The sequence below is a fragment of the Strigops habroptila genome, chromosome Z (genome assembly GCF_004027225.2).
Source record: "Strigops habroptila isolate Jane chromosome Z, bStrHab1.2.pri, whole genome shotgun sequence".
In the NCBI taxonomy this organism is placed as follows: Eukaryota; Metazoa; Chordata; class Aves; order Psittaciformes; family Psittacidae; genus Strigops; species Strigops habroptila.
In genome coordinates, this window is record NC_044302.2 from 100,095,190 (window position 1) to 100,121,690 (window position 26,501).

The following is a 26,501-nucleotide window of genomic DNA, read 5'->3' on the forward strand; positions in this document are numbered from 1 at the left end:
TTGGAGGGTATCCCTGCCCAGCCTACATCCCTCCCCGCCATCATATGGTCCATACTTCTTTTATTTTAACCATTAGCTCGTTCCCTCTTCAAATAAATGCTCCATGCTGGCCTCAAGTGATACGTTTCTCTTCAATCTTTAATGATTGAAGGATGCAGATTGAAACAAAGCTCAGCATTTAATATTTTCCCTATCATTACTCTGGGCGACTTCTGCCAGAGAGCAGGAGGGTACTGACAGTGATGCTGATGCTTGGGGGTGCAGAGTGAAAGACCATGCTGCGAACTCACAGCCAGGTTAATGGAGCAGCTCTGGCAATAAAGAGGGCTCCAACAGAGGCATTATTCTGGCATGAAGAACACAATGGGAGCAGATCCATGGTAATTCTATTTCCTCCCCTCTGAGCAGTGCTGGTAATCTGGAACATCCCTGTGCAAGGTCACGCAGCTGGCTGGTCCCTGCAGGTATCCCCAGGTTCTGAAGGACCTGGTGGTCCCCCTTGGTGGGCAGCACAGGACATCAGTCTCCATGTGGTTCTTTTAGCAAAGAAGGGGTGCAGCAAAATGAGGTGTTGGTTTGGAGCAGGATCACAGAATCCCAGACTGGTTTGGGTTGAAGGGACATTAAAACTCATCCAGTTCCAACCGCCTGCCACCAGCAGGGATACCTTCTTCCATCCGTCTTAATGAGGATGCTCTCCTCCTTCCCCCTGCACGTCCGAGAAGGGAAAAGCTGTGTTATTAGCTGTGTGTGCATCCCAGGCTGAGCAACGCCGAGCATCTGACTGTATAAATGCACTAAAATGGATTGCTGCATGAGGGAAGGACTTGGCAGCTCCCAGTGACCGCAAGCATGGAGCCAGCGGCGTTCCCAGGCTGCTGCTGAGGTTTGCTGTCAGACCCGAGTTCAGGGGTGTCCCACCCTCACAGCCAGTCTTTAAGGCTCTTTGCAAAACCACACAGGGTGGCACTGCCTCTTTTGCACAGCAGTTTTGGTTGTTATAAACTGAAAAAGTCTGTGGTCCTCTCTGCTGCCAGGGTTCGTAGCCTCATGGGCTGCTGCTCTCTTTGTGATGGGGTTTAAATGGGCAGTCACAGACACGACACCCTGTGCAGGCTGTGCAAATCACTCCGTAACAGTTTCAGACAGATTAAAATTGAAAGGGAAAGGGGAGGAAAGAAACAGCAAAGGGGAAAGGAAGAGTTTTCTGCGAATTATCAACCGAAAAGGAAGAATTAACCATCTGTAACGTGCTGGTAATTGTGTGTGCTTCTGGAGGGGATAACTAATGAGTCTCTGAAAGGTCACAGTTTTGCTCACACCTTCAGCAAGCCATTACTAGGCAGTGCTGGTGTGAAATGAATCCGTCTCCTCTTTTCTTCCAGGAGTGTGGCTGAGACCTGTGGAGGGATAACCAGGCTGCGCAGCGCAGGGAATTCCAGCAAGCTGTAAAGATCCGATGACACTTGGCTTCGCTCACAAAAGACATACAAGGGGAAGGTGTTGGAACTGCAGACATGGAAGCCTGCTGTGCTGAGTGCAGCCGATAAAGTGAGTTTTGGTCTGCAAACATTTGCTGCCATTGAGATTTCTATCAGCTGATGGGGAAGATGAGGTCTGCCTGTACCAAAAAGGGAGCGATGAGAAGGGTGAAGCTTTGCTGACCGCTGGGGACCCCGGCCAGTGCCTGGATGCGCTTCACTGGTGGGGCAACACTGTCAAAACTTGTGGGCAGGGAGGGTTTGGGGCAGCGGAGGGGCCATGGGGCTGCTCTGGGCTCTGCCCCATGGCGGGGCCACCTGGCTGCTCTAGCACTGAGACACTGGGGACGTGGGGCCGAGCATCTGGCTGCAGCGCCAGCCCTGTGCTTTGGCATCATCTTGGGGACATCAGAGAAGGAAACCAAGAAAGTGGCTGGAAAATGTAGCAGTGCTGATTTCTTTAGTCTCAAGAAAGATAAACTTTCTGTTTTGCTGCTTCAAAGTCTCTTCTACTCAGTTTAAAACATTTTGTTTGTGTCTGTGTGTGCTCACATCTATTTTCGCTGCGTCCGCGTGTCATCTTGAAGCGATGGGCTCAGAGCAAGATCCCTCCAAGCATCTGTAAGTAATAATGAGGCGCTTGATTCCAAACCACATTTGTGACCTGGAAGCCCTCTGACTCTCCCATCTTTTCAAGTGAAGGAGAAAGAGCCGCAAGAGGACGGACCCCGCGATGGCAGAGAAGTGCGACTGCATCGCCAGCATGTACGGGTACGACCTGGGCTGTCGCTTCATTAATTTTCGGCCCTTGGGCTTTGGGGCCAACGGGCTGGTGCTGTCAGCCCTTGACAGCAAGAGCTGCCGCAAAGTGGCGGTGAAGAAGATCACCATCGGCGACGCGCGCAGCATGAAGCACGCCTTCCGCGAGATCAAAATCATCCGCCGCCTGGACCACGACAACATCGTGAAGGTGTACGAGGTGCTGGGCCCCAAGGGCGCCTGCCTGCGGGGGGATTTCTTCAAGTTCAACATGGTGTACATCGTCCAGGAGTACATGGAGACGGACCTGGCGCGCCTGCTGGAGCAGGGGAAGCTCGCCGAGGAGCATGCCAAGCTCTTCATGTACCAGCTGCTGCGGGGGCTCAAGTACATCCACTCGGCCAATGTCCTCCACCGGGACCTCAAGCCAGCCAATATTTTCATCAGCACGGAGGACCTGGTGCTGAAGATCGGAGACTTCGGGCTGGCCAGGATCGTGGATCAGCATTACTCACACAAGGTAGGCAATGACAGTTTGGTCAGTGAGCTGCTGGCTGGCACGGGGTTATAGAATCATAGAATCCCAGGCTGGTTTGGGTTGGAAGGGACCTTAAAGCTCATCCAGCTCCAACCCTCTGCCACGGGCAGGGACACCTTCCACTAGAGCAGGTTGCTCCAAGCCCCTGTGTCCAACCTGGCCTTGAACACTGCCAGGGATGGGGCAGCCACAGCTTCTCTGGGAAAAGTCTGTGCCAGCGCCTCAGCACCCTCACCGGGAAGAGCTTCTGCCTCAGAGCTCATCTCAATCTCCCCTCTGGCAGGTTAAAGCCATTCCCCCTGTCCTGTCCCTCCAGGCCCTTGCCCAAAGCCCCTCTCCAGGTTTCCTGGAGCCCCCTTAGGCACTGGAGCTGCTCTAAGGTGTCCCCTTCAGGAGCCTTCTCTTCTCCAGGCTGCCCCAGCCCAGCTCTCTCAGCCTGGCTTCAGAGCAGAGCTGCTCCAGCCCTCGCAGCAGCTCCGGGGCCTCCTCTGGCCTCTCTCCAGCAGCTCCACGTCCCTCTTGTACTGTTGCCCCGGGGCAGGACACAAGACTATACTCAATTCTATACTCAGGCAAACATGCAGGTGTTCAAGGAACTGCACTTTTCCTCTAACAAATTCAATCCAGTGTGTCAGTCTCTTGCAGTGAAACCCACCCTGTGGGCTAGCCGTGGATGTGTTGCCCTCTCTTGGGACAGGGGCTGGGCAGGGACCTGCCATCCCACAGCCACTGCTGCCGGGCTGTCCCCAGGCTTTCCTTTGCCTTCCAGAAAGGGAGAATGGAGCTGGGAGCAGCTCATGGTGGCTTTGCTGATGGAGCAGCTCAAGGTGGGAGCAGTGGCTGTGCTGACAACAGGCAGGCAGTGTGGGAGGGAGGGAGGAAAGGAAAACAGGTCAGAAGTCTCTGTAACATGCAGTCCTGATGCTAATGGGTTTTGAAGGGAGCTGCAGATGTTTAATGCAGGTTGCTGTCCAGGCTGGAGCTTTTGAGCATGGGAGAAGTGCAGTGAATGCTTCATCAGCCTGTGGATCCACATGGTGCTGGGAGGAAGCAAAGTACCGCATGGTCTGTGCCAGCAGATGTGAAGCAGGCTGCAGCTGGTATCTGGTTAAAGTTGCTATTTGTTATTGTAAGATAAGGTAACATCTATTTTCTCGAGCTAGGTTTTTGTGTGGATAAGTCTGGTGTTCCCCATGGACCCACTGTTGTGCCTGTGCCGAGGTTTAAATGCACTTTGCATTTATGCTCAGTGCTCTCATTTGGACACCGTTGCTTTGTGTGGGTAGGCAGGAAAGGGGAGAGGGAAAAGGATGGTGGAAAGACTATCTTGTGATCCTGAAGCTGAGCCCTGATCTGGTTTGAGGTCCGGGGTTTGGGGAGAAACAGAGCCTGGGGAAAAGGAAGAAGGTTGCAAGGGACATCAGGAGTGAGAGCAGGGTCCTTGTCACTGTTTCCTGCCCTGTGCTCCCTTCCTCACTGGTTATTTATTACCCAGCTCAGGAAGAGGCTTCTGGCTTTTTAAGTGTGTGGTTTGTGTTTTTTAAAGTCAAATGCATTCAGAGGCTTTTCCCAAGGGCGGGAAACTCCTGGAGAAAAACCCCTGCAAACAAGGCAGTGCTGCATGAGTCCAAAAGTCACCGATGTATGGAGCATCATCTTGTCAGAGACAAGGATCAGGGTAAGAGCCATCTGTCTGTGCTGAAGAACTATTGTTATTTCTAAGCAATTCTCTTACCCTAATAACAGCCAGTGCAGTGGGAAAGAGTTGTCAAGGGCTGTGGCTTCATGGTGGGATGTAACTTTGCAAGATGCTATTGCATGAGCATCCTCCGATTCCTCCCACTGGAGCATCAGTGCAAACAAACCAGCAGATCCCCTCTGTGCAGGGAGGCCTGGAGCACTCCAGAGCAGTGCTGAAAATAGCAGCAGTGGTGAGCATCCAGCACCACAAATCATGTCAGTTACCTGTAAATTCTGGCGATGGGGAGCGCTGTGTTTGCCAAGGCCAAGTGGCAGGCTCTGAAAAGGCAAGAGGTATGACAAGAGGGCTTGGGTCAGTTGCGCCTTTGATTTCCATCTCTTCTCAGATGACTCATAAAAATCAATTCCTTTCTGTATTTCTCTTCCAACCTGCGCTTTCCTGAAGGGCTCATACAGATTTATAAGCTCCTTGGTCTGTGCTTTCGCAGAAAGCATCAGCAAGAAGGAGAGGACCAGAGCATCACTGTGTCTGAAGCTGCTGAGCCTCCACACTGCTGCCAGCCAGCACTGAGCATAACATCACAGCCTAATTTTTGGAGTTACCAGCAAGTGCTAATGCAGAGCTGGCCAAAAGCATGTGAAGTCCTTCTCCCTGGGTAATTAATTACTGTAAAGACCCATCAGATCCAAACCTCTGAAGTCAGTGCGTAACTGTAGCATAATGTCTTCTTTCAAGCCTTTGTGGCGAGGAAGGGTTGTCTTAAGCACTTGGATTTTTTTTCCCTTGGGATGTTTTGTATCTGGAATGTGCTTGGGCTGGTGTCTGGCTTCTGCTAAAAACAAAAAAATCACAGGCTGTGTATTGCTATTTGTCTAAAAGGTCACAGCTTTTCTGCCCCGATGCTTCTCAAATCCCAAACGGAGCAGAGTTTTGAACACGGTTTAGAAATACATATACCACTTCAATAACAGCCCTTACTTGGCAATGTGCCTTGTTTACATGGCTTGCAGCAGGCAACCGTTTACTTAGGATGATTTGGTGGGAAAGGGGGAGCTCTCCAGCTCTGGGAGATGCCCTGGACTACAGCAGGGTGCTGGCCCGCACCAGCTTTGAAGCAGAGCAGCTTCACCTGCATTTCTACCACCATTTGGCCAGTGTTTGCTGCTCACATCCCTTTCTGCACGTGTTAAGAGCAGCACATATGCATCTGTTGTTTTGAAACTTCCCCGTAACAGACGAGATGATTTCAGGCTGCCAAGGTCACATCCAGACCTGGGTCTGCACCTTCACAGGCTGCTTAGACCTGTCGGCTTAAATTTTAGGCCTGTATCACATAAACACGTTTCTAAGCAACCTGGGTGCTCATGTACTTGCAAACATCTCTTTAGGGCACAGAATATCAGGTCTAGCAGGAGATGATCCTGTATGTCCCTGTTTCTCTGTCGTCCTGTCTCTTATCTGATGCTCTCGCCATCCAGCCATGCAGGCTCCTTTCTCTTCCTTCTTCTTACTGGGAGTGACTAATCCTCCTGTTTATCCCTATAGAACATCTCCATGTTAATCCCTTTTTCCTCAGTCGCTGCTGTTTGTTGTCTGAACGCTTTGCCATGTGACTTGGTGCCCAAATGGTGAGCAGAGGAGTGTTGGAGATGAAGGTAAGGGGCAGATTCAGCCTCCACAGGGTCCTTATTCATGTGCAAAACAGGTGAAGCTGAGCGTTTCCCTTTTCATTAACCACCTCCTTGCCGAATGGAGCATCTCACCTTCGCATCGGAGCGCTCTGCAATGCCCCCTCTGTCCTGCATTTCTTCAGAGACTGACTGAGTGTGTTTAGCTGCCCATCCATCCATCCGTCCGTCCATCCATCCGTCCACCCATCCATCCGTCCATCCCCAGTCTTATGCCCTATTAAATATCTTTGGCTCCAAATGAGAGTCCACATGTGATCTGCCCCAGATTTGGGAGGCGAAGGGGTGTAAATGTGAGGTGCTGTCCTCCCTTGAGCATCCTCAGCTCCTGGGGGACAGGAGGGATGGGAGAGCAGGGAAGTAGCAAAGTCAAGCATTAAGAATTGGGATAAATATCAATGAATGTCTAGACTTAAGAATAATTTTGGAGGGCAGACAGCCCTGGCCGTGCTTGTTGCCCAGAGCTGGTCAGAGATAAGCTCTTGGGTTGGGTGGTCCTGCCTGGAGAAGACGGCAGAAATGCCTGCTATTATATGGGGATACAGACACTTGCTGAAGCTCTGTAACGCCACAATGAAGTGGGACAGTCCTGAGCCTGCCCATGTTGTACAAGATAGTCATATTACCGCGGATCTGGGGGTTCTGCCTGGTCCCCAAAATGCTTGGGGCCATCTGCATGGGGCTGCCTCTCTCCCTTTGCCTAATGGCAACATTAATTACAGAATGAATTGGCAGAAATTCCCACTAAGGAGGCTGCAGCAGCACTTTTAGGGGGCGATCTTGTGGTAAGTACTTTCCAGAACATCTTCAAACCTTTGAAGTCCTCCCTTTGTTTTGTACTTGCTGGTCAATGCAAACTTAATAGCTTCCAGTTCATTCAGTAACGAAATTCCCAGGTGGAGCATCACGAGGAGGCCTCCAAAGGAGATGAGGATGTGGGTGCTGGTCTGTACTCGCCCTGGAGAGGACCACCCTCCACGTCCAGCCCTCGGGCAGCTGCCCATGGCCCCGTGCAGGCAGCGCCTCTGTGACCCCAGCTCGGTTCTTCTCCTTCTTTGTCGTCTGATGAAGCACGAAACAGTCTGTAGTCCTGAAATAAATGTGCTCTGTCATCCCAAAACCATGAGAACACGCGTCACGTTGCTGGAACCGTGCACAATGCCAGTTTTATTATTTTATTATGGAACAATGTTCCTGCAAATCCGGCGTCTTTCTCAGCTCCTCCTAGATCTGCCCTACCTACCTTGTAAAAGATAAGGTTAAGAACCATGCTGTGCAGAGGCAGGAGCCCACTGCTGCACCAGGATCATTCCAAAAGCTTGGGGTTGTTGCTATTTTGAGTCCCCACACCTTGGCACTGCAGCCATCTGCAGCAGGAGCTGACCCAGCTCCTGGTGCAGCCACAGAAATCTTGTCTGCTGCTGTGGATGGAGGTGTGGATACACAGGCTGTGGCTGGATCCTGCTGGATTTGCAGTTCGTGGGTGTCTGGTCTGCACCTCTACAGCTTTTTGAGTGCAAGAGAATGGATTTTGGTGTGAAATACTCTCGGGAGAAGCTTTGGGCTGCAGTATTAGGGGCTGCCTGATCTGCAGGAGGTGAGGTCCTGGATTTTGGTGTCCACCTCAGGGAGGCCTCCAGCTCCAAGGAGGAGCTGTGGCCTCGGATGATGGTTGTTTTGGAGCACTGAGGGATCTTGCTAAGCTCCCCATGTGCTGCCATGCCATGCCAGCTTCCCGTGGTGCTCTCGGGATGCAGGCGGTCCAGCGTGCCATGACCAGTGCGATGCCGGGATGCAGCAGTACCCACCTGAAATAGTTTTAACTTCTGGTGTTACAAGCGACACACAAAATCTGTGCTGTGTAAAGATTAGAAAAATACATTAATTTTTCTTTTGCTTTTCAGTTTCTTGCTGGTGCTGTTGGATGCGACTCGATGTTTATCCTACCTGTAGTGAATTCATCACCTTTATAGATTGCCTGAGCATGCCTGCACATGCTGCAGGAGCAGAGGAGAAGCAGGAAAATGATACTTGAAAATTGCAAAAAAAAGCCCCCAAAACCCCCCAAAATAGCATGGGAGGGCTTGAGAGCAAACCTTGGACTTGAAACTACTTCTGTTTTCAAATTAACTCTGTTATATTGTTTTTTAAAGAGATTCTGGGAATTCTTCAGTTCAGAAAGGGCTGTGCTGAACCCACACAATATTGTCATGAGGATGTATGTTCCATCTTAATTAGAACTAATTAATATGCTTCTACTCTTGGTCTGTCTGTCTGGTCGAATCTATGTAAATGGTGAAATGCTTGTGCTAAAGCCCATGCCTTGTATAGGTGGTGGCTGGAAGTGCTCGGGCTCTTCATCCTGGCATGGCTCCTGTCCTCGTAGAAGTCTTGGCACCACGGGTAAGAGCCAAGCCCATACCTAACCCAGGTTTAGGTGGATCCTTTCCCAAGCATCCCATGTCTGTGCCAGTGACTGCATGATCCCGGCTCCCACAGCTGTGGTGATACTTCTCCTGAGGACTTGATAGTCCACAGGGCTGTAGTTACTTCTTCCAGGACAGCGACTTATTCTATGTGTTTTACAAAAGTAAACACATAGTCCATGTTTTTAGCCACCATGGAGATGGAGCAGACATAGGCGTTGGGGCTGTATAAGCTACCCAGGACTGGGATGCTGTGGGAGCAACCCCAGCTGCTCCCACTGGAAGACCTCAGGCCAGGTCAGTAAAGTCTTGATCTTCAAACCTCCCATCATCCTTTCCTACTATTTTCCTCCTGGGAAGGAAGAGGAGGGATAACCCAGAGCCCAGCAGCAGAATGCCATGGGAAGCAAGGAGGGATCCATCTGTGTGGGCCATGAATCAGTGGGATGGGGAGAAGCTGTCAGGTAGTTGCTCTTCTCCATGGGTCCTTCCTCGGTTTGGTGGTGGGTGACCCAGTGTCTGGGTTATTCAGTAGAGGAAAGCAGGGGGATGGCAATCAAATACATGGTGATGGGTGACAGAAGAGGGAAGCACAATGAGAAGTTCTGCTAATTGATTACCACCAGTAACCTCACACAGCAGGAGAGGGGCTGATGTGTCCACAATATTGGGTGAGTTTTTGCAGGGAATTTTCCACAATACAAGAGAGATGCCTGGGGGAAAAAAGGTTTGGTTTGTTCTAACATACAGATATTTGCAGTATATTCCTCATGCATTTTGCATGCTGTACGTGCCCCCAAGAACTCAAATCCATCTTGTCAGAGAAATGTATGAACCAAGTGTTAAAACTGTAAGGAGAGTGGCATTCCTTTGCTGGGAAAGGGAAGAATTTGCTCCAGCTATGAATTGCCTGGGATCATTATCCCCAAAATTCATTTTCTTGGGATTTTCCAATAAATACCAGCATTGTTGGGAATAATTGCAGTAGCTGAAGAGCGGCGGTCTGATCAGTTAATGCCTGGGGGTTTTTGTGCTGGTTCTGATTCAGCAGCATTAGTAAAATTGTAGTGGCATTAAATGAAACGTCTCAGCTCATCAGTCTCCATTACAATTTATCTCAAGAAGACCAAAATTAAAGCATTCTTTTAAAAGCAAACCCTTTATGATTAAAAGCTTGAGGACTTGCACATTTGGAAATGGGAACAAAAACCTGCACTGGGGAAAGAGGAGCGTTATGAACCTCATAGTGTTTGTAATGGTGCACTGCTCTCGTGTTTAGGTTGAGAGATGTATCCCGTAACATGCTAGGAGATGTTATATGGCATAACTGCATCCACAGTTGTATCGCAACTGAAAACAATTTGTGAATTAAATCGGCCAGGATGGAGTTTTTAACTGAGTTTTTATGTGAACTGTATTCATGCTGTCATTGCGTTTAGATACTCTCCAAATGCTTCATGGCATTTAAATGCAATTTAAATTTATAATTTAATTTTAGTTTGTCTTTTCTGCTTCTACGATTGCGTTTCAATCTATCTCGTTCTGTTAATGCATTATATTTAATGTAGAAAATGGCACTTAGGAATATTCTGGCATTATCCTGATGAAATAACTATTCATGCCCAATCGCGGCACACATCCGGAGCTTGGCTGGCGGGCGAAGCGGGGGGCGATGGGACATCCCTCATGGTGCCAGTGTTATTTGCAGGATTGAACGCATCCCCTTGATTCCAGCGGGAGCTGCTGAGCGCTTGGCACTTGTCTTGAATCTCCTGGGTGAGCTCAGGAACGGGAAGGCTGAGGTCCAAAGAGGCGACAGCGCTCGGTCTTTGTCCCATAGGGTGCTGCTGAGGGCATCTCCTTTAAAAGCAGGCCAGGCATCCCAGCAAAACATCCTACTGCAAGCAAAGTAGGACAGAGGAAAGGACCTGCCCCACAGCACCCATCTGTAATGCTGGGTCCCCAGGAGCTGGGCAGTGAGGGAGGGAGGTGATGTATTAGGCAACGCTCAGGCTTGGTGCAGAAATGGCAGGGTTTCCTCGCTCTGCATCAGCTAGCTAATCCTCAAAAGGGCTTTCCCACTTATCCCATGGTGCCTTACTTTCAAGAGTCTTGGCTAAGAGCCCTTGTGGGGCTGTTACCCGCTCGGCGATGCTTTAAGACATCTGCTCACCCAGGAGGCTTTCCTTCCACGCAGTAGTGACGTTCCTCCCTAAATCTGTTTCTCTGCTCATTCCCTCGTTTTCCCCTTTATTAAGAGGTCCCATATCTCACCCCTGTGAGATGCTGAACAGGCTCATCTGCAGTTCACAGCATGTGCCCCAAACCCAAGTGGGGTTCACTGTGGCAGCATCCCAAGGAAGCCTGGCTTCTGTGAGAGGCCAGATCCTGCTGAGCGCATCCTGTGGGTGCTGCCCTCTCGGGAGTCCTTTGGGCCACCTCTGCTATGGTCTTGTGTGTCCCCAGTGCTTGCTGGACTGACCCATAGGTGGCTGCTCTTGTGTGGGCTCCCCTGGGAGCTCCTGCCCTTATAAAATTCATTTTTAGCATCAGTGCTTGGAGTTGGATCCATGGGAATTCAGCAGTATGTAGCTTGCTGTGACCAGAGGTTTAGGTAGCTATGGAGGGACTGTAGATGTGGGATTAGCTAGAGGTGGAATCAGCAAAAGTTTGCAACCTGGTAACATTTGGAAGTCTAAGCTACCTTCATACACTGCTGGGTTACGGCTGGGACCCAGCAAAGTACTGAAATAACATGCTTAACTTCCAAATTGCCTCAGATGGTGAAATTGGGATTTATATAATACGTGTAAGTCCTCTTAACAGTGACCTGAAATAACTTTTGCAGGTATGATCTGCAAATCTGTGCTATTCAAACCATCTGTTCTTTGCAGAAGTTGCTTCAATCCCATGGTGACAAACAGCAAACAAGTATTAGGGGAGCTGCTAGTGCTTTGCCTCCTGGAGGACTGAAGCATCTCTTGTTTCTCATGGTGTATGTCTCATGTCCTTGCTTCCTGCAAGATATACAACCACAGCCTGCCTTAGGTGCAGCACAAGTGCGGCGGGCAGGTTTCTCTGCAGGATCTGATGGTGGGGCCATGGCACCAGCATGGTTGCTTCAAGGTTGCTGACATCTCTGTCTCTGCTCTTACAGGGTTACCTTTCTGAAGGCTTAGTAACGAAATGGTACCGCTCCCCCCGGCTCCTCCTCTCGCCAAACAACTACACCAAAGCCATCGACATGTGGGCAGCCGGCTGCATCCTGGCCGAGATGCTGACGGGAAGGATGCTCTTTGCTGGTAGGTTTCTGCCTCCCTGTTGATTCATTTTTGTTTTATCCCTCCCTCCCTCCCTGCTACCCAATTTTAAGCCTTCCTAGCATGGCAGAGGTAATTCCCCTCTCCTTCCCAGCTAAGGCAATGCTTGTAGCATCACTACAGGGATCCTACAGTTGGTTACATGAGAGCTGTCTCCAGGACAAACATCACTTGCACAGCCTGTATTAGAGGGTCCCTTGATTGGTGCAGACTTCCCTGACACAGGCAGGCCCCTGGGGATGGAGAAGAGTTGATTTTTACTCAGTTTTCTTGTGCTTGCCTGGCAAGGACACATGGTAGTATTGGTATGATGTCCCCAGAGGGAAGCCACCAGCTGTGTGGGGTGCCTTAGGCTGGCTGGGGTTGATGGTGGTGCTGTGGGGATGGTCGGCTGCCAAAAGTAAAACCCAAACAATGAGCAATTTTGGTGAAACAATCAGACTTTCTCCTGCTTCTGGGTTTTCAGCAGAAAATAGGAGCATTTGTTGGGAGGGAGGATGTTAAAAAGTGACATAGGGTGGAGTATAGGACAGGAGATAATGTGGGCCTGTCCCAGGAGGTTTGTACTCTAAGCTATTGATTTGAATTGTGATTGGTGTCTTCAAGGTATCTCTTTTCTTTGAGGGAAGACATTTTAATGCCACTACCCATTTTCAGCCATTTTCAGGATTTTCCTGTAAGCAGGTATTGGAGTTCTAAAGGCGCAATGCAAAGAAAAGCAGACAAAGGCAGCACCGGCAAGGAGCGCGTAATTATCAGCGCAGCGTTTGAAGCTCAGCTCTGATGTTCTTGAGAAGCAAATCTTGATTTAATGCAATTCCAAAAGCGCCCCTGTCAGGAGCAAAGCCGTGCTGCCCCGGCTGGACGTGGAGACAAGCATTCGGGGATGAAGCAGCCGCTGTCTGCCTGCTGACCACGCTGCTCCCCTGCCCGGGGTCTGCAGCAGCGCTCCTCCTCGCCGGTCTCTCCATCGCCCGTTAGTGTTGTGAATGACAAGGTCTAACGCATTCTGTGAGCAGCTGCTCACGGAGTTGTGTAAATAAATAATTAGGCCCATTAATAATGGAGAAGGACATTTTCTCCACAAATATTTCAGTGCGCTGCAGAGCTCCACAGCTGGTGCTTGATTGCAGCTGCTCCGCTGCTCCCTCCGTGTTCCAGCTTCCATATTTCTTTTGTGAAAGCTGAAAACGAATCAGTCGGCATCATTTGGAAGAGGTCATTAAAATTGCCTCGTTTTCCTTCCTTCCTCGTGTCCTTGGTCCCCCCTCCCCACAATTTTCACATCCAGGGACTTCAGTTATGAAAATTACTCCTCAGACCTGGCTGCTCCTGCTGCCTTTTTGGGATATAATCTGGGAGAGGGGATGTCTCCACGTGCTACTGGTCTGTTCAGGCGCTGGGTGATGCTGCACATGGGTTTGCTCCAGAGACAGCTCTGCCAGGGGCCTCCCCTTACCAAGCCATGGGTTACACCGTGGAAGAGTCTCTGAGCTTTTTGGGTGGGAGAAAACTGGGCGATGCCTTTGCAGGCAGCGTCAGGCGTCTCAGCTCTGCCAGTCCAGAGCACTGGACCTGAGCTATCACCAGGTAAACCAGAGCAGCAGAAGCAAGCCCTGATGTAGATGGTCCTGATCCTGCAGGAGTTGCACCAGAGCAGAGCAGTGCACTACCTCATACTAAACTGGATGTAGCTAGAGCCCCAGGGAAATCCTTTTGGACTCAAATCAATCTCTGTTCTCCTGTACTCATTGCCTGTGTCAAACAGCAAAACAGGACTGGCTTGTCCAGGTCCTTCTCTGGCCATCCCCACCACAGCAGCCAAGCACTCATCTTTATCCTGGCTTTCCAAACCATGCTTGACCCCTGTCTCAGCTTGGTGTTTTTGCTGTTTGTAGACCTTGGGGTAGAATTTACATTGGCTGACACCAGATACCTACAACCTACACATTGGTCCTTAAAGCTCCCTTCATGGTCAAGGCAGAGGCAAAGGCAGCTCCAGGATGTGACTCATCTATCCTCTATTAGCTGTCTGCATTAGATGAGATTAACTGGCCTTAAAAATATTTATTTTTTCCAATACAAGGCGTGTCTGGAGGACAGCTGAAGTGCCTGTGCTGGTATTACACGTGGGTACAGATCCCATTATTCCTGTCCTGACTGCTCAGGTGAGGTGCCCCAGAGCAGCCATACAGGAACCTCCTTGGCACGTTGGTTCCTGAGAGTCCACAGCAGGTCAGAGATCAGGAGATGGGATTTGGCAGGTCACAGGATGGGTTCAGCCAGGCACATGGTGCGAGCATCCCTGCTTCTCTGCTTTCCAGCCCTGTGCAATCCCTTAATAAGCCCCCAGATGATGGCAGGATACTGAGTTAGTGGGTGGGGATCAAAACCGGAGCTCAAAATACGTACTCCTTTTGGGTTGCTTTAAAAATAGTTTGTAGAGTTGTTATGGGAAGGTCCTGGCCCTGTGCCCATAGGCCTCCTCCTACACCAGTAAGTAAAGAAGAGCCAGGGTGGGAACCTGGCAATGGGCAGGGTGCCCGTGGTGGTGTCCCATGCCATGTGCCATCTTTCATCTGCTGGTGTCCAAGGAGAAGGGGAATAAACCCCAGCTACTCAGAGCAACTAAAACTGACAAACCCTGCAGGACACCACAGGTTCATCTTTGCTTTTGCTTTTCTCCTCTTTGCCTGGGAGAAGGAATTTGCCCGTGGCCAGTTACAGCCCCCATCACTGCAGGATGAGACTTTTGGAGAGTTCTGGATCACCAGCAACACCCCGTGGGAAAGAAGAGCGATGTAGTTCCCAGAAAGTTGCAAACCTCCAGTAATTGCCTTTCACTGGATAAATTGTTTTCTGAGTATGCGTCAGTGGCACAACTTAAATCGAGTGCTTAGCATAAGTCAATGTAATTAACTCGGTAGTCTGTCTGGGCTGCTTAAGCAACGCAGTTAAATTAAGGTGATCGGTTACTAGGGATAGATGTCATTCACTGCTTTCATTCTCCCACACAAGTTAATGAACACCCAGCAAAGAGGAACCCCGGCTCCTTGCCCTCCCCACAGCTCCTTCTCTGGGTGGTGCGGTGCCAGGAGCAGCTTTGACAAGACCCGGGAGACTGCAAGAAGTGTGACCGATCCAAAGCTCACGGAGCATAGCCTGTCTCCAGCAGCTAAAACCTGGTTCTTTGGAGAGCTCCCCCACCACAATCTGAATGGAAAACAGGGAACAGCACCCACAACTGAGCAGCTACAGCTCCCTCCAGTGACTTTTTCACCCTCTGCTGCCAAAGTGCTTCTGAAAGCATCGCCAGTGGAGGCAAGAGAAAATAGGAGAAAAAGAAAAGCTTCCTGTCCTTGTCTGTGGGGTTTGCCAGTGGGGCCGTGGCCGTGGCCATGAGATAGGAGGTGGTGTGGTGGCATTTCCCATGGGATCAGTGCTTGCTCCCAGAGGATTCGCTAGCAGGGCTTGGGTGCTTAGCCAGGATTTGGCTGCAAGCCCTGGGAAGGGTTCCCTTTTCCAAGATGTGATGCAGAGCTCCTTGTTCTCTCCTCGAGTAATGACAGCACATTATGTTTATTCTGTCTGTAGTTTGTGTTTTTCTTCTCAGGAATTAATGCCTCCAGAAGGTCCCTAGGAATTACATAAATAAGAGGATAATGGCGGAGAATTGGATTCCTGAGAGCCATAATTCAAGGCTTCCAGTGTTGCATTAGCAATTTCTCTGTGTGACTAAACACGGTGCTTTTTGGCTGCCAGGTACCTTCAGTGAGCAGTGGCTGGAGCTGCACTGAGAGGAGAACAGCCATGAAGCCTGTGGGATTTTCAATACCCTGTGATTCTGATCACATTTTGGGAATTAGCCTGACTAACAAGGTGTTTGTTTCTTGATGGTCATCCTTAGTTTCTCCTGTGAAGCTCTAAATGACCTAAAATTAGTTCTTCTATAGGAAAGTTAATTAAGTTACCCAGGATTGATTTTTTGGGAGGGTGTCCCTCTGTCTTTTTTGCCTTTCCTACTGCTCTATCTTCTTCTGAAGCTTTGTTCAGGGTGGATGTGTGGTGTGATGGTGACCAGCTTGCTAATGTCATAGAATCCCAGACTGGTTTGGGTTTGAAGGGACCTTAAAGCCCACCCAGTTCCAACCCCCTGCCATGGGCAGGGACAGCTTCCACTAGAGCAGATTGCTCAAAACATGTTGCTTTGATGTTGTCTAAGCTCATTGCCATGCCCTGGCTCAGAGCTCTGCCATTTGGGGTGCACACAACTGCATTGAACCAAACCTTGTTGGAGTGATGAGGCCACGATGGATGGAGACCCTTTCCCAACCTCGACATTTGGACGTACCCTTCCCCTGGAGTGTGTGTGTTTGGGGTCATCTCCATGGATGTGAGTCTGGAAACCTCCTGCAGACCCAGAGGGAGCTCCGGGCTGGGGAGGGCGGCCCCTGCAAGGTGCCAGGGACCTCCAAAGGGAAAGGGTCACCGGAGGGTGTGAAGCCAGTGATGGTCTGCACCAGCCCCTACAGGTTGTGCCGTCCACCCTCCCTGCGCACTGGTTAGAAGTTCTGTGCCATAAATGAGGTTCACTTCTCTTGCTGCAGATCATCCGGGTGCTGTTTGCCAGCGAAGCCACCTGAAATCCATGACTTGAACAGCAGGGACTTGTTAGCCCCAAAACCCCCTTTGGTTTGTCCACGCCAGCCAGCTTGCTGTCTTAATGGATAGTCCTGCCTCTAATGACAGAATATTTATAACCGGCATTTCTGGCAGACACAAAATCAATAGTGTGACTCGGTATTTCTGCCAGGCTGCTTCTCTGTACACACAGAAGGCTGGAAATCAGCCGCTGAGCTGTCGGTCACATCCAATAGTGCATTAAAGAATGGGATTAACGTTCATTAATGAGGTGGTTGGCTCCGCTCCACTGGCAATGCTGCTTCTTCCTCTCACTGACTCGTAGCTGTGGATAAATATGTCCTGAAGGAAAAGGATGAAAAATACATGATTGTTCATAGCAGTTGTGGGGATTGTCACAATCAGAGCCTTGTGCTCTCCCAAATGCTGAACCTGCATTCATTTAAAGATCAAGCTTTGGGGCTATGGAGCTGGGTTAACCATCTTCTCCTTGTCATTGGGCTTGTGGCAGCGCTTTTCGTTGCCGCTGCACAGAGGGGCTTTGCTCCTCGGCATGGCACAGGGCCTGGCAGGGACACGTGTTGACAGCTCCAGGAACTGCCCAGCCGGGCTGCAGCCAGGTGAGCTGTGATGCTTCATGTGAGCTTGTGAACAAACCCATTGCTTAAAGAGAGTCATGGAATCCCAGACTGGTTTGGGTTGAAGGAACTTTAAAGCTGATCCAGCTCCAACCCCCTGCCACGGGCAGGGACACCTTCCACTAGAGCAAGCCCAAGCCCCTGTGTCCAACCTGGCCTTGAACACTGCCAGGAATGGGGCAGCCACAGCTTCTCTGGGAAAAGTCTGTGCCGGCGCCTCAGCACCCTCACAGGGAAGAGCTTCTGCCTCAGAGCTCATCTCAATCTCCCCTCTGGCAGGTTCAAGCCATTCCCCTTGTCCTGTCCCTACAGGCCCTTGTCCAAAGCCCCTCTCCAGGTTTCCTGGAGCCCCTTTAGGCGCTGGAGCTGCTCTAAGGTGTCCCCTTCAGGAGCCTTCTCTTCTCCAGGCTGCCCCAGCCCAGCTCTCTCAGCCTGGCTCCAGAGCAGAGCTGCTCCAGCCCTTGCAGCAGCTCCGGGGCCTCCTCTGGCCTCGCTCCAGCAGCTCCACGTCCCTCTTGTGCTGTTGCCCCAGAGCTGGACCAGGACTGCAGGGGGGGTCTCCCCAGAGCAGGCTAGAGGTAGAGAAGTTTTAATTTTTGAGGCTGTTAGAGCAAATATTCATCTCCTTCTATCACACAGGATGGAGCCTGCCAGTGGGTAATAGCTCCCACCTCTATGATTTCAGTTGGGTGCAGTTTCTGCTCTGCCTGACAGCCTAAGGGTGATAAGAGGGCAAATCATCTAGATTAACTCTTTCACCCTTAAAAAGAGGTGGCTCTGCTGTCCCACCAGGGAGAATGGGAGAGGAGGTATGAGGGCTTTGTGGGCTGCACGGCCTGTGTGTGTGTGTAGATGGAGGCATCTCGCCTGAAGCTCTGCCTTGGATACACCTGAGCGGTTGCTCCACGTGTTGCTGTGTAGAGAGAGAACCAAAAGGTGAGCTCTCAAGCAGGGGAAGGATGGGAACAGAGGAGCAGGAAAGTGACCTGGGGATATCATTGCTCCTGGTTCATAAGAAGGTGGTGAGGACGTTTTCCTTGCAGCAAAGAGTGGTGCCTGATGCCGGGAAGCATCAGTGCTTCACTCAGAGATGCACTCAGAGATGCAGCATTGCAGTGACATAGCTCACACCACACACACGCACACCCAGTTTAACTTCTGTGTCTTACCTCTCTGCCTGTTTTCTGCCCGTTTAGGGGGTCACGAGCTGGAACAGATGCAGCTTATTCTGGAGACAATTCCCGTTGTCCACGAGGAGGACAAAGAGGAGCTGCTCAAAGTGATGCCCACGTTCATCAACAGCACCTGGGAAGTGAGGAAGCCGCTGCGTAAGCTGCTCCCCGAAGTGGACAGTGAAGGTACTGTAGTGCCTGCTGGCTTCAGCAGACCTATTTCAGCAGACCACAGGGATTCTCCTCTAAGACCAAGTGCGTTAACGCTGGTGAACAGGATTCAGATATCTGGGGGGTTACAGTGCATGGCCTCGCTGCTGTCCCCACCAGGGTCCTGCTTGCCATCTCACCAGGGAGGATGTGGGCTGCAGGACAGCAGTGGTGATGCAGTAGCTTTCTTGCAGGTAGCTCTTACAGAAACAAGGGTGAAATAGTCTTCCAAGACACTTTCAAGGTGCATCCCTGCCTTCCTGCCTTTTCTAGAGCTGTGAGGCTTCGCCCCAGAGGTTATTTTCAAGCCCTGTTAATTTTCTTGATGTGCTTTTTGCATGAATGCAATTGTATAATACAAGAAAATAAGCGCTTTTACTTCACAAATCTCTGAACTCAGTGAGACGGTTGCTACAAGCAGCAACATCCAAGTGCTTCGAGGCTTGGACATCACTCACGTCAGGCTGTCACAGCCTGCAGTGCTCAAGCACTGCTTCCACCCCTTCCCTTCTTTGGCTAAAGCTTAAAAAAGCAGAAATCAGGGGTGTGTTGTTGCGAGGGGGCTGCAAACCACAGGGTTTCAGACCTGATGTTTCCCTGGAGCAGCTTTGCAGGCAGTGAGAGCTTGCAGGGTTGAGCAGTGTGGATCAGGGCACATCAGCTCTTCTGACCTCCTTCCAGGGCTTAAACCGGGGTATTGGACCTGGCCTCCTGCTTTTGGGAAGACATCAAGACCCAGCCTGGCTTATATTCAACCCACCCTATCTGATGTTCATTGGTGTAATTCCTGGTTATAAGATGTGTGCTACCAGGGCTTGGCAATGTGATAGCCATCGGCCTGGCTTACCTGCGTCAGCCTCCGGCAAGCAGGGATGGATTTATTCCCTGTCGTTACTGTGGGAAGAAAGGTCACCTGTGCCCTTTATATAATTAGTTGACATTTTCCTTCCTCTCTGACCCGTAATACATCGTAATATATAGCTTGTAATATATCATTCCTCCATGCTTCTTACCCGCAGTCGGTGACCTTATGAAGCTTTTGATTCCTTCCTACTTAATTAGTCCAAGCAATGAAATAATCATGTGGGAGACAATTGGATATTGGTTAATGTTTAAGCACTGAGGCAACAGGTATGGCCCAGCTTTTCTGTTGAGCGATTTTTGTCCCTGGAGAAACTGTCCCATTCACACTTACACCTTTAATGAGAATATTTCTGAAGGTACAATCCACAGTTGCAGTTGAAGAAAGGCATTTTCCTATTTGTATTATCTGAACTCTAAAGGGTCTTTTCCGTGCACCAAGAATCAACTGAATAACCTCTTTAATGACAGGATTTAATCTTTCCACATAAGCTCAGTAAAAGGTATCATCAAAGAAATCACAACAAACCCTCTATATTTAGATGTAATTCTAGTAATTTCAATTTCACTTAACTTCCTCCTTCATCATTGTAAAAAGGGCTCATGCTCCACAGTCTTTCTAAAGTAATTTTAGGCGCTTGGAGTTCTTTAAATATTAAAGGGTAAAATAATTTCATAGCGTTGATCACGCCAAAGACTTTTAAAAATTGCACTTTAAATCTAATCCCACTTCAGCTGCACATGATGTGAAATCAGTTGTCTGAAACGCTGCGTGCTTGGCAAATGGATCTGAGAGCACGGAATCAGACCCGACACCATGCAAAGGTCTTTTGATCTTGAGCTCAGTGTTCTGGCCCAGGATCACAGTACAGAGTATATCATGTGCATGCTGTGCTGTGGAGGTGTGATGCTCTCACACATTTCTTCTGCCTTGCTAGATAAAATGACACCTGCGGGCTGTAGGATTGCTCCACTGCAAGGACACTGCTCGTGGGGCAGATAAGATAGATGCTGCAAGGACAGAAGTGCCCGTTTTAGATGCACACAGCGTGTGACCTCTAATTCCTTCCTTACTTCAAAGGGATTTGTTATGGGGGATTCAAAAGGCACATCCTGGAACGGAAGCCGGTATTGCTTTTGAGGAATTAGTGAGCTTATTTATCTTTCTTTCACAGCTATTGATTTTCTGGAGAAAATACTGACATTTAACCCTATGGATCGACTAACGGCTGAGATGGGTCTGCAGCACCCTTACATGAGTCAGTATTCCTGCCCCGAGGATGAACCAGTGTCTCAGCATCCATTCCGGATTGAGGATGAGATTGATGATATTTTGCTGATGGAAGCCAACCAGAGCCAGATGTCTAACTGGGACAGGTATGGTACCCAAGGCTGGGACACAGACCAGACACTGGCTTAAATAACTTAGGCAGAACTTGGCTGGTGAGCCTCTGACCTGCTCTTGGCTGGGTTCAGTCACATGTTCCAGACCCAAGAAAGACACCTGCTTTTCCTTCTTTATGCTTTCTTTAAAGCCAACGAGAGGTTCGTCACTGATTTCCACAGTGAGCAGATGTTGAGTCTGCACATCCCAGTCACTATCCTCCTGCTCTTGGTTTTATTCACAGCTTATATTGTCTCCATTTGAGTTACATCTGTGTAAGTGATGCTACGGTTCTTCCCTCTGTCCTCTGGCCCTGGCACGGGGTGCCCATGGAATCTGTGGCTGCCCCATCCCTGGCAGTGTTCAAGGCCAGGTTGGACACAGGGGCTTGGAGCAACCTGCTCTAGTGGAAGGTGTCCCTGCCCGTGGCAGGGGGTTGGAACTGGATGAGTTTTGAGGCCCCTTCTTAACACAAACCAGACTGGGATTCTATGATAATACCAGTTACAAAATAATGTAATTCTTGTGCCTTTTGGGGACCAGGCCTGATTTGGAGCAGTATATCACTTTTCAGGGTGCATATGCCCCAGAGGCTACAGATCTGGGGTCTTTTAAAATATTCTTAATTGTATGACTTTTAAATGGTTTGCTGGAAGTCATACAGGAAGTTTAGGGTAGACCAAAGCCTGGAGCTGAGGTCTCTCATGTCCTAGATAATTACCCCAGTTCCTAGGCCAGTCCCAGTTCCAGAGCAGACAGGACAAAATAAGCAGCTAAGAATTAAGTAGGTTCATTTTCCTATGGAGCTCCTTCCAGCTGAGCGGGGTGTGCTGGCTGAGGATGTCTGCAGCATTGTTGCTCTCTGAATAGCAATTAAATCTCCTCGCCTTCTTAATCCACCGTATTTCACCAGCACTGAAAAAGTAATCTAAAGAAATCCCTTGCCTTCACTATTATTAATCTCTCTGCCTGGGTGAACACATATCAGTGTGGAGGCTGGGGGGGCAACGAGGTAAATTAGGTAAAGAGGAAAGCTGGAAGCTTTTCTCAGGTTCTCTCTCTTCAGTGTACCCAGAGCTCCAGCATCCCTGCCCATTATAATCCCCAAAGCAGCAAATCAGTTGCTGGAGGTCACCTTGTCACCTTTTTATCTCTTGGTTTTCCTGGTGTGACACAAGAAGCTGGGACCTGGGCTATAGGTCCTGCCACCCAGCTGGGAACATCTGCTATAGGGGAATAAATTTTGCGACACAAGCTGAGTGTTTTAGAGATGGGAAATGATTTCTGCCTGTTTGTTGTGGGATACCTGAAGACCATTTCATTGCTGGGACATAGAGCCCCAATAACCGGGGTTCTGTGATTCTATAATATCTCTTTTAAAGGCAGCTCAGTTAGGAACTAGTAAATTAGGTGTCACTTTGAAAGCCATGTCTAAGAATGGGTGTTATTGGGAAATTGCAATTAATGGAGAGAAGTTACCACTTTGGAAGGTGGCCCTTCAGGAATGGTCTTGGTCCACCATGTCAGAGTAAACTGGCAATGTATAATCTCAGTGGGGATTGAAGCTCATCTTTTTTAGTTTCACGGCAACAAACAAGGAGCTCTCACACTGAGGTTACTTGTCTGTGGGCTGAGGGTCAGTTTCATTATTAGTATTGTTAATAATGTTCTAATACCAATTGGAGGGAAGATGATGAAGGCCTAAATGAAGGGTCTGGTTGGTTTGGTTGTTGGGGCTTTATACCTACTACTGGTCCCATATCAGGCTCTTGATAAACTTCTCACCCCCCTGCCTGTTTTAACACACAAGAGAGAGGTCTCTAGTACTAATAAGAAGTAAGAGATCTGTAGTTAAGCAGTATATTAGCAAGAAAAAGGCAAAAATAGCAGCAGCAAGGTGCGTGTCTGTTTGAGCAGTGCTGTTTCTAGCGAAGCCATCATCTGTGTGTCTAATAGCAGTGTGTCTTTCACAGGTATCACATAAGCCTCTCCTCCGACCTGGAATTGAGGCACGATAAATACCACGACATGGATGATGTTCAGCGAGACCCTCGGGCAGGGTCTGAATCCATTGCTGAGGAAGCACAAGTTGACCCACGGAAGTACTCACAGAGCAGCTCGGAGAGGTTCTTGGAGCTCTCCCACTCATCCATGGACCGAGTATTTGATGCTGATTGTGGGAAATCATGTGATTACAAAGTGGGGTCACCTTCGTACTTGGACAAATTGCTGTGGAGGGACAATAAGCCCCATCACTACTCAGAGCCCAAGCTGATTTTAGATTTATCCCACTGGAAAAGAGCAACCATAGCACCCACAGCTGAGCTGTCGCTGGAAGAAGAACCATCCAACCTCTTCCTGGAGATTGCTCAGTGGGTGAAGAGCACGCAGGTGGGTCTCGAGTGTCCCAGTCCGCTTCCAGAGATTCAGGAACGGAGCCTGCCATCTTCTCCTCACCACCTCCACAAAGAACCCACGGAGGTGAACAGCAAAAAAGACTCTGAGTTTGACTTGGACGTCTTCATCTCCAGGGCACTGAAACTTTGCACAAAACCCGAGGATCTTCCAGACAACAAGCTCAGTGACATCAACGGGGCCTGCATATCCGAGCACCCCAGCGAGATTGTACAAACAGAGGTGTACCAGAAAGACCGATGGTGAGGAACCCACACCCAGGAAACCCTGCTGCATCTCCCTGTTCCTCTCTAATGGTGTGGCCATTGCCTGGGGCTGTGAGCGGCTTTCGTCTGTCATTGAGCACCCGTTTTTTACACTATACTGAACGCCTTTTTCTGAAAAGGCAAGCACAAACCACGTGCCCCTTTTGATGCCTTAGAAATACATTTAAGGGAATCAAGAGGTGTGAGTAAAATACTGAGTTTCTTATACTGCCTTAACACTCTTGCCTTGCAATCTCTGGGACCTGTTTGAAACTTAAATGTACATGGGGAAGATGACAGTACATAGTAAGTTTACAAACAGGAGTCAAATCAACTCATTTTCCTTTCTTTTTCTATAGCGTCTTAAAATGACGAGGACAAAAATCAGCATTTTCGTTACGGTCAGATACCCTCCTGGTTTGACGGGTCCCCAAAACAGCAAACTTTGAGCTCCTCTGAGGCACCCGTGCATGTACAGCTGGTATGGAGAGAAGTGATGCCAGGCAGTGTCTGTGGTCAGCCGCCAGTCAGCAGAGAACGGAACTAGAGGTAGAGTTTGGCCATCAGACAGGAAATAACTCTTCGGGAATGTTAATGGGGAAGGAATTTGACCTACAAAATATGGGCCACTTGGGACTTTATTTTATTTTTTCTGATGGGAAGACACGATTTTTTGCTAAGCTCGTTCTCCTTGTTTGGTTTCTCACACATAAGTGTTCCCTTCTGTTGCATGGGATAGATCTGAGCTCTCTCAGTATTTAGGAGGCCCCATACGATGCATTTCAGTGTAACAACCTGGTGCTGCGAGTTCTCACTCGGGCAGCTGCCTGTCAGACCAGCAAATTCTGGTGGTAAGGTCTGGACAGGAGTCAAGAGCTAGAAACGGGGTGTCTCACGGTGTGATGCTGCCTGGCACCACCAGCTACACAGACTTAGCAAGAGCACCCACCTTTGCTAATAAAAAATGAATGGAAGTACTACTATTTTACCTTCTGACAGAGGTTCTGTGAAGGAGACAGCAGTTCTTGTGGCAGTAGATTTGTAACTGGCCACTTGGCTTCCAGCTTCTTTGGAAGGTGCTGGTGTCAGCAGGCGACTGAGCGCGGTTTGTAAATAGACGAAACCACAACTGATCTACTGTAACGTCTGTTTTCATCCACACTTCTGAGCACCTTAATAATTAATCAGCTAACAAGAGTTTGTATATGGAAGAAAAGTTCTATACTTATATTTAATCAAACTCGGCAGTTTTTTAAATGGAAAATCTGTAAATAGTGTCATAAAAGCCAATCTCTGCTTTCCTTGCCATCATGTCACTGTGCTCTCCAGCACGGCAGCACTACTTTCATTTGTAAAAGCGAAACTGCTGTATTTAATAACTCCAAGGTCCATATTTAACTATTGTTCCTATGCGAATTATTTCTACTCTTCTAATAAGCAATCTACTAAATGTTCTGAGATGTGAAGAAAACTCCTGTGAGACTCAGATGATAACTAACAGCAGCATTTACTATATTAACCTTGCTTTCTGTTCTTGGTGGGATCAGGGACAGGTTTAGCTGTAGGAGAGCTTGTGCTAAACATTGACAAGCCCAAAAACTTGTTCTTATTGAGCAGATCTCTCTTTAGCTGATGAAAATGCAGTTATCACAGCTGATTAGCAGGATAGGTGTGACGGCTTCTGGCTGCATGGATGGGATGGTGTGGAAGTCCTAAGGGGCAGGGGTGGAGAAGGCATCTGGAAGGCAAAGCCATTGGGCTCTGGTCTTTGCTTCGAGCATTTGGATGTCCCCCACAGTGGTTTAGAAAGAAACAGAGAAGGAGCAGAGGGTTGGTTTCCAGTGTGTTGCAGATAATTGATATACCTCAGCTAAAGCTCAGCACTTTTACTGGTGGTGGGAGAAATTCGGATGCTGAAGAGCAGCCATCCCTGCAGTGGAGCGGATCCAGATCCAGCCCTGGCAGCCCACGACTCCTTGCCCATGGTCCCGCTCAGCTTCACCATGCACCTGGCAACAGGCAGGAAAGGCTGGGAATGGGATTGATGGAGCTCGAGTGAGTGTATGCCATGGGAGGAGGTGGCAGCAGTTGTGTCCCATCGCCTTGTGCCACCCAAAAGGCAGGGAGCAGATAACCCCCTGCCTCTGATGGGAGGTGCACAAACACTGCAGCCGGGGCATCAACTGAAAATTAGGTTTTTGGGAGATGGTGGAGTTTAGGCCTGAAGGATAAGATCAGCAAGGCCAGAGCTGACTTATAAAACTCTCTTCTGACAGATTCAGTGACTATTTGCTGCCGCTGGGTTAAACAGGGATACTTGCTGACATGCAAAAATGTCCTCTGAAACCAGAAGCCATTTTCCATGGGTTGTTATATTTGGGCTGAACATCTTCACCAGAGGCCTATGGGACTGTTTATTATGGCCATGGAATTATCAGTTTTGCTTTTGCATATTGTCTTCTAAGAGTAGTGGAAGCTGTTAAATCCACGGTTAAAGTGTAATACTAACTTCACAAGAAGCATATAGATTGTACCGCCGCTGCTCTCAGTTCTTCATCTTGGTTTGTGAGCTGTAATTTAATGTTGTTCCAAAACCTCAGCATCACATGCTGCGATAAAGGGGATAATGAGAAGCGTGGCTTTAATTTGTTACCTGAGTGTGCTCAGCCGATCACAAGCCAGGTTTGTTTCTCATCAACAATAAAACTTAAGGCCTGAACCTTCCTTGCTTGGTAGTGTGTAATTATTTTGCTTATTATGAGACTTGAAATGTTTATTCCAGTACTCACATCTCGGTTCTTCTGCAGTGCCCCATCCCTGGCAGTGTTCAAGGCCAGGTTGGACACAGGGGCTTGGAGCAACCTGCTCTAGTGGAAGGTGTCCCTGCCCGTGGCAGGGGGCTGGAACTGGATGAGCTTTAAGGTCCCTTCAACCCAAACCATTGAAAAAGACCTTTAAGAATGATCACAGACACCTCCATTTACGCGTGCATCACATGAATATTTGCATTCTGGGGTTGTG

The 26,501-nt window shown here is 49.2% G+C and overlaps 1 protein-coding gene across 2 annotated transcripts in view; it reads left to right on the forward strand.

The window, feature by feature from the left end:
* MAPK4 (mitogen-activated protein kinase 4) overlaps positions 1 to 26,204 on the forward strand; it is a 44,467-nt gene extending 18,263 nt beyond the window's left edge. The window contains exons 2-8 of one of the 2 annotated variants that reach the window (XM_030470544.1): positions 1,386 to 1,551; positions 2,069 to 2,760; positions 11,752 to 11,896; positions 18,390 to 18,551; positions 20,612 to 20,813; positions 22,794 to 23,477; positions 23,840 to 26,204. In XM_030470544.1, the coding sequence (XP_030326404.1) occupies positions 2,215 to 2,760; positions 11,752 to 11,896; positions 18,390 to 18,551; positions 20,612 to 20,813; positions 22,794 to 23,477; positions 23,840 to 23,852 (1,752 nt within the window). In that variant the 5' untranslated portion in view covers positions 1,386 to 1,551; positions 2,069 to 2,214 and the 3' untranslated portion in view covers positions 23,853 to 26,204. Of the gene's footprint in view, positions 1 to 1,385; positions 2,761 to 11,751; positions 11,897 to 18,389; positions 18,552 to 20,611; positions 20,814 to 22,793; positions 23,478 to 23,839 lie in introns of both variants that reach the window. The other variant, XM_030470543.1, reaches the window with a different exon arrangement.
* The last annotated feature ends 297 nt before the right edge of the window (positions 26,205 to 26,501 follow it).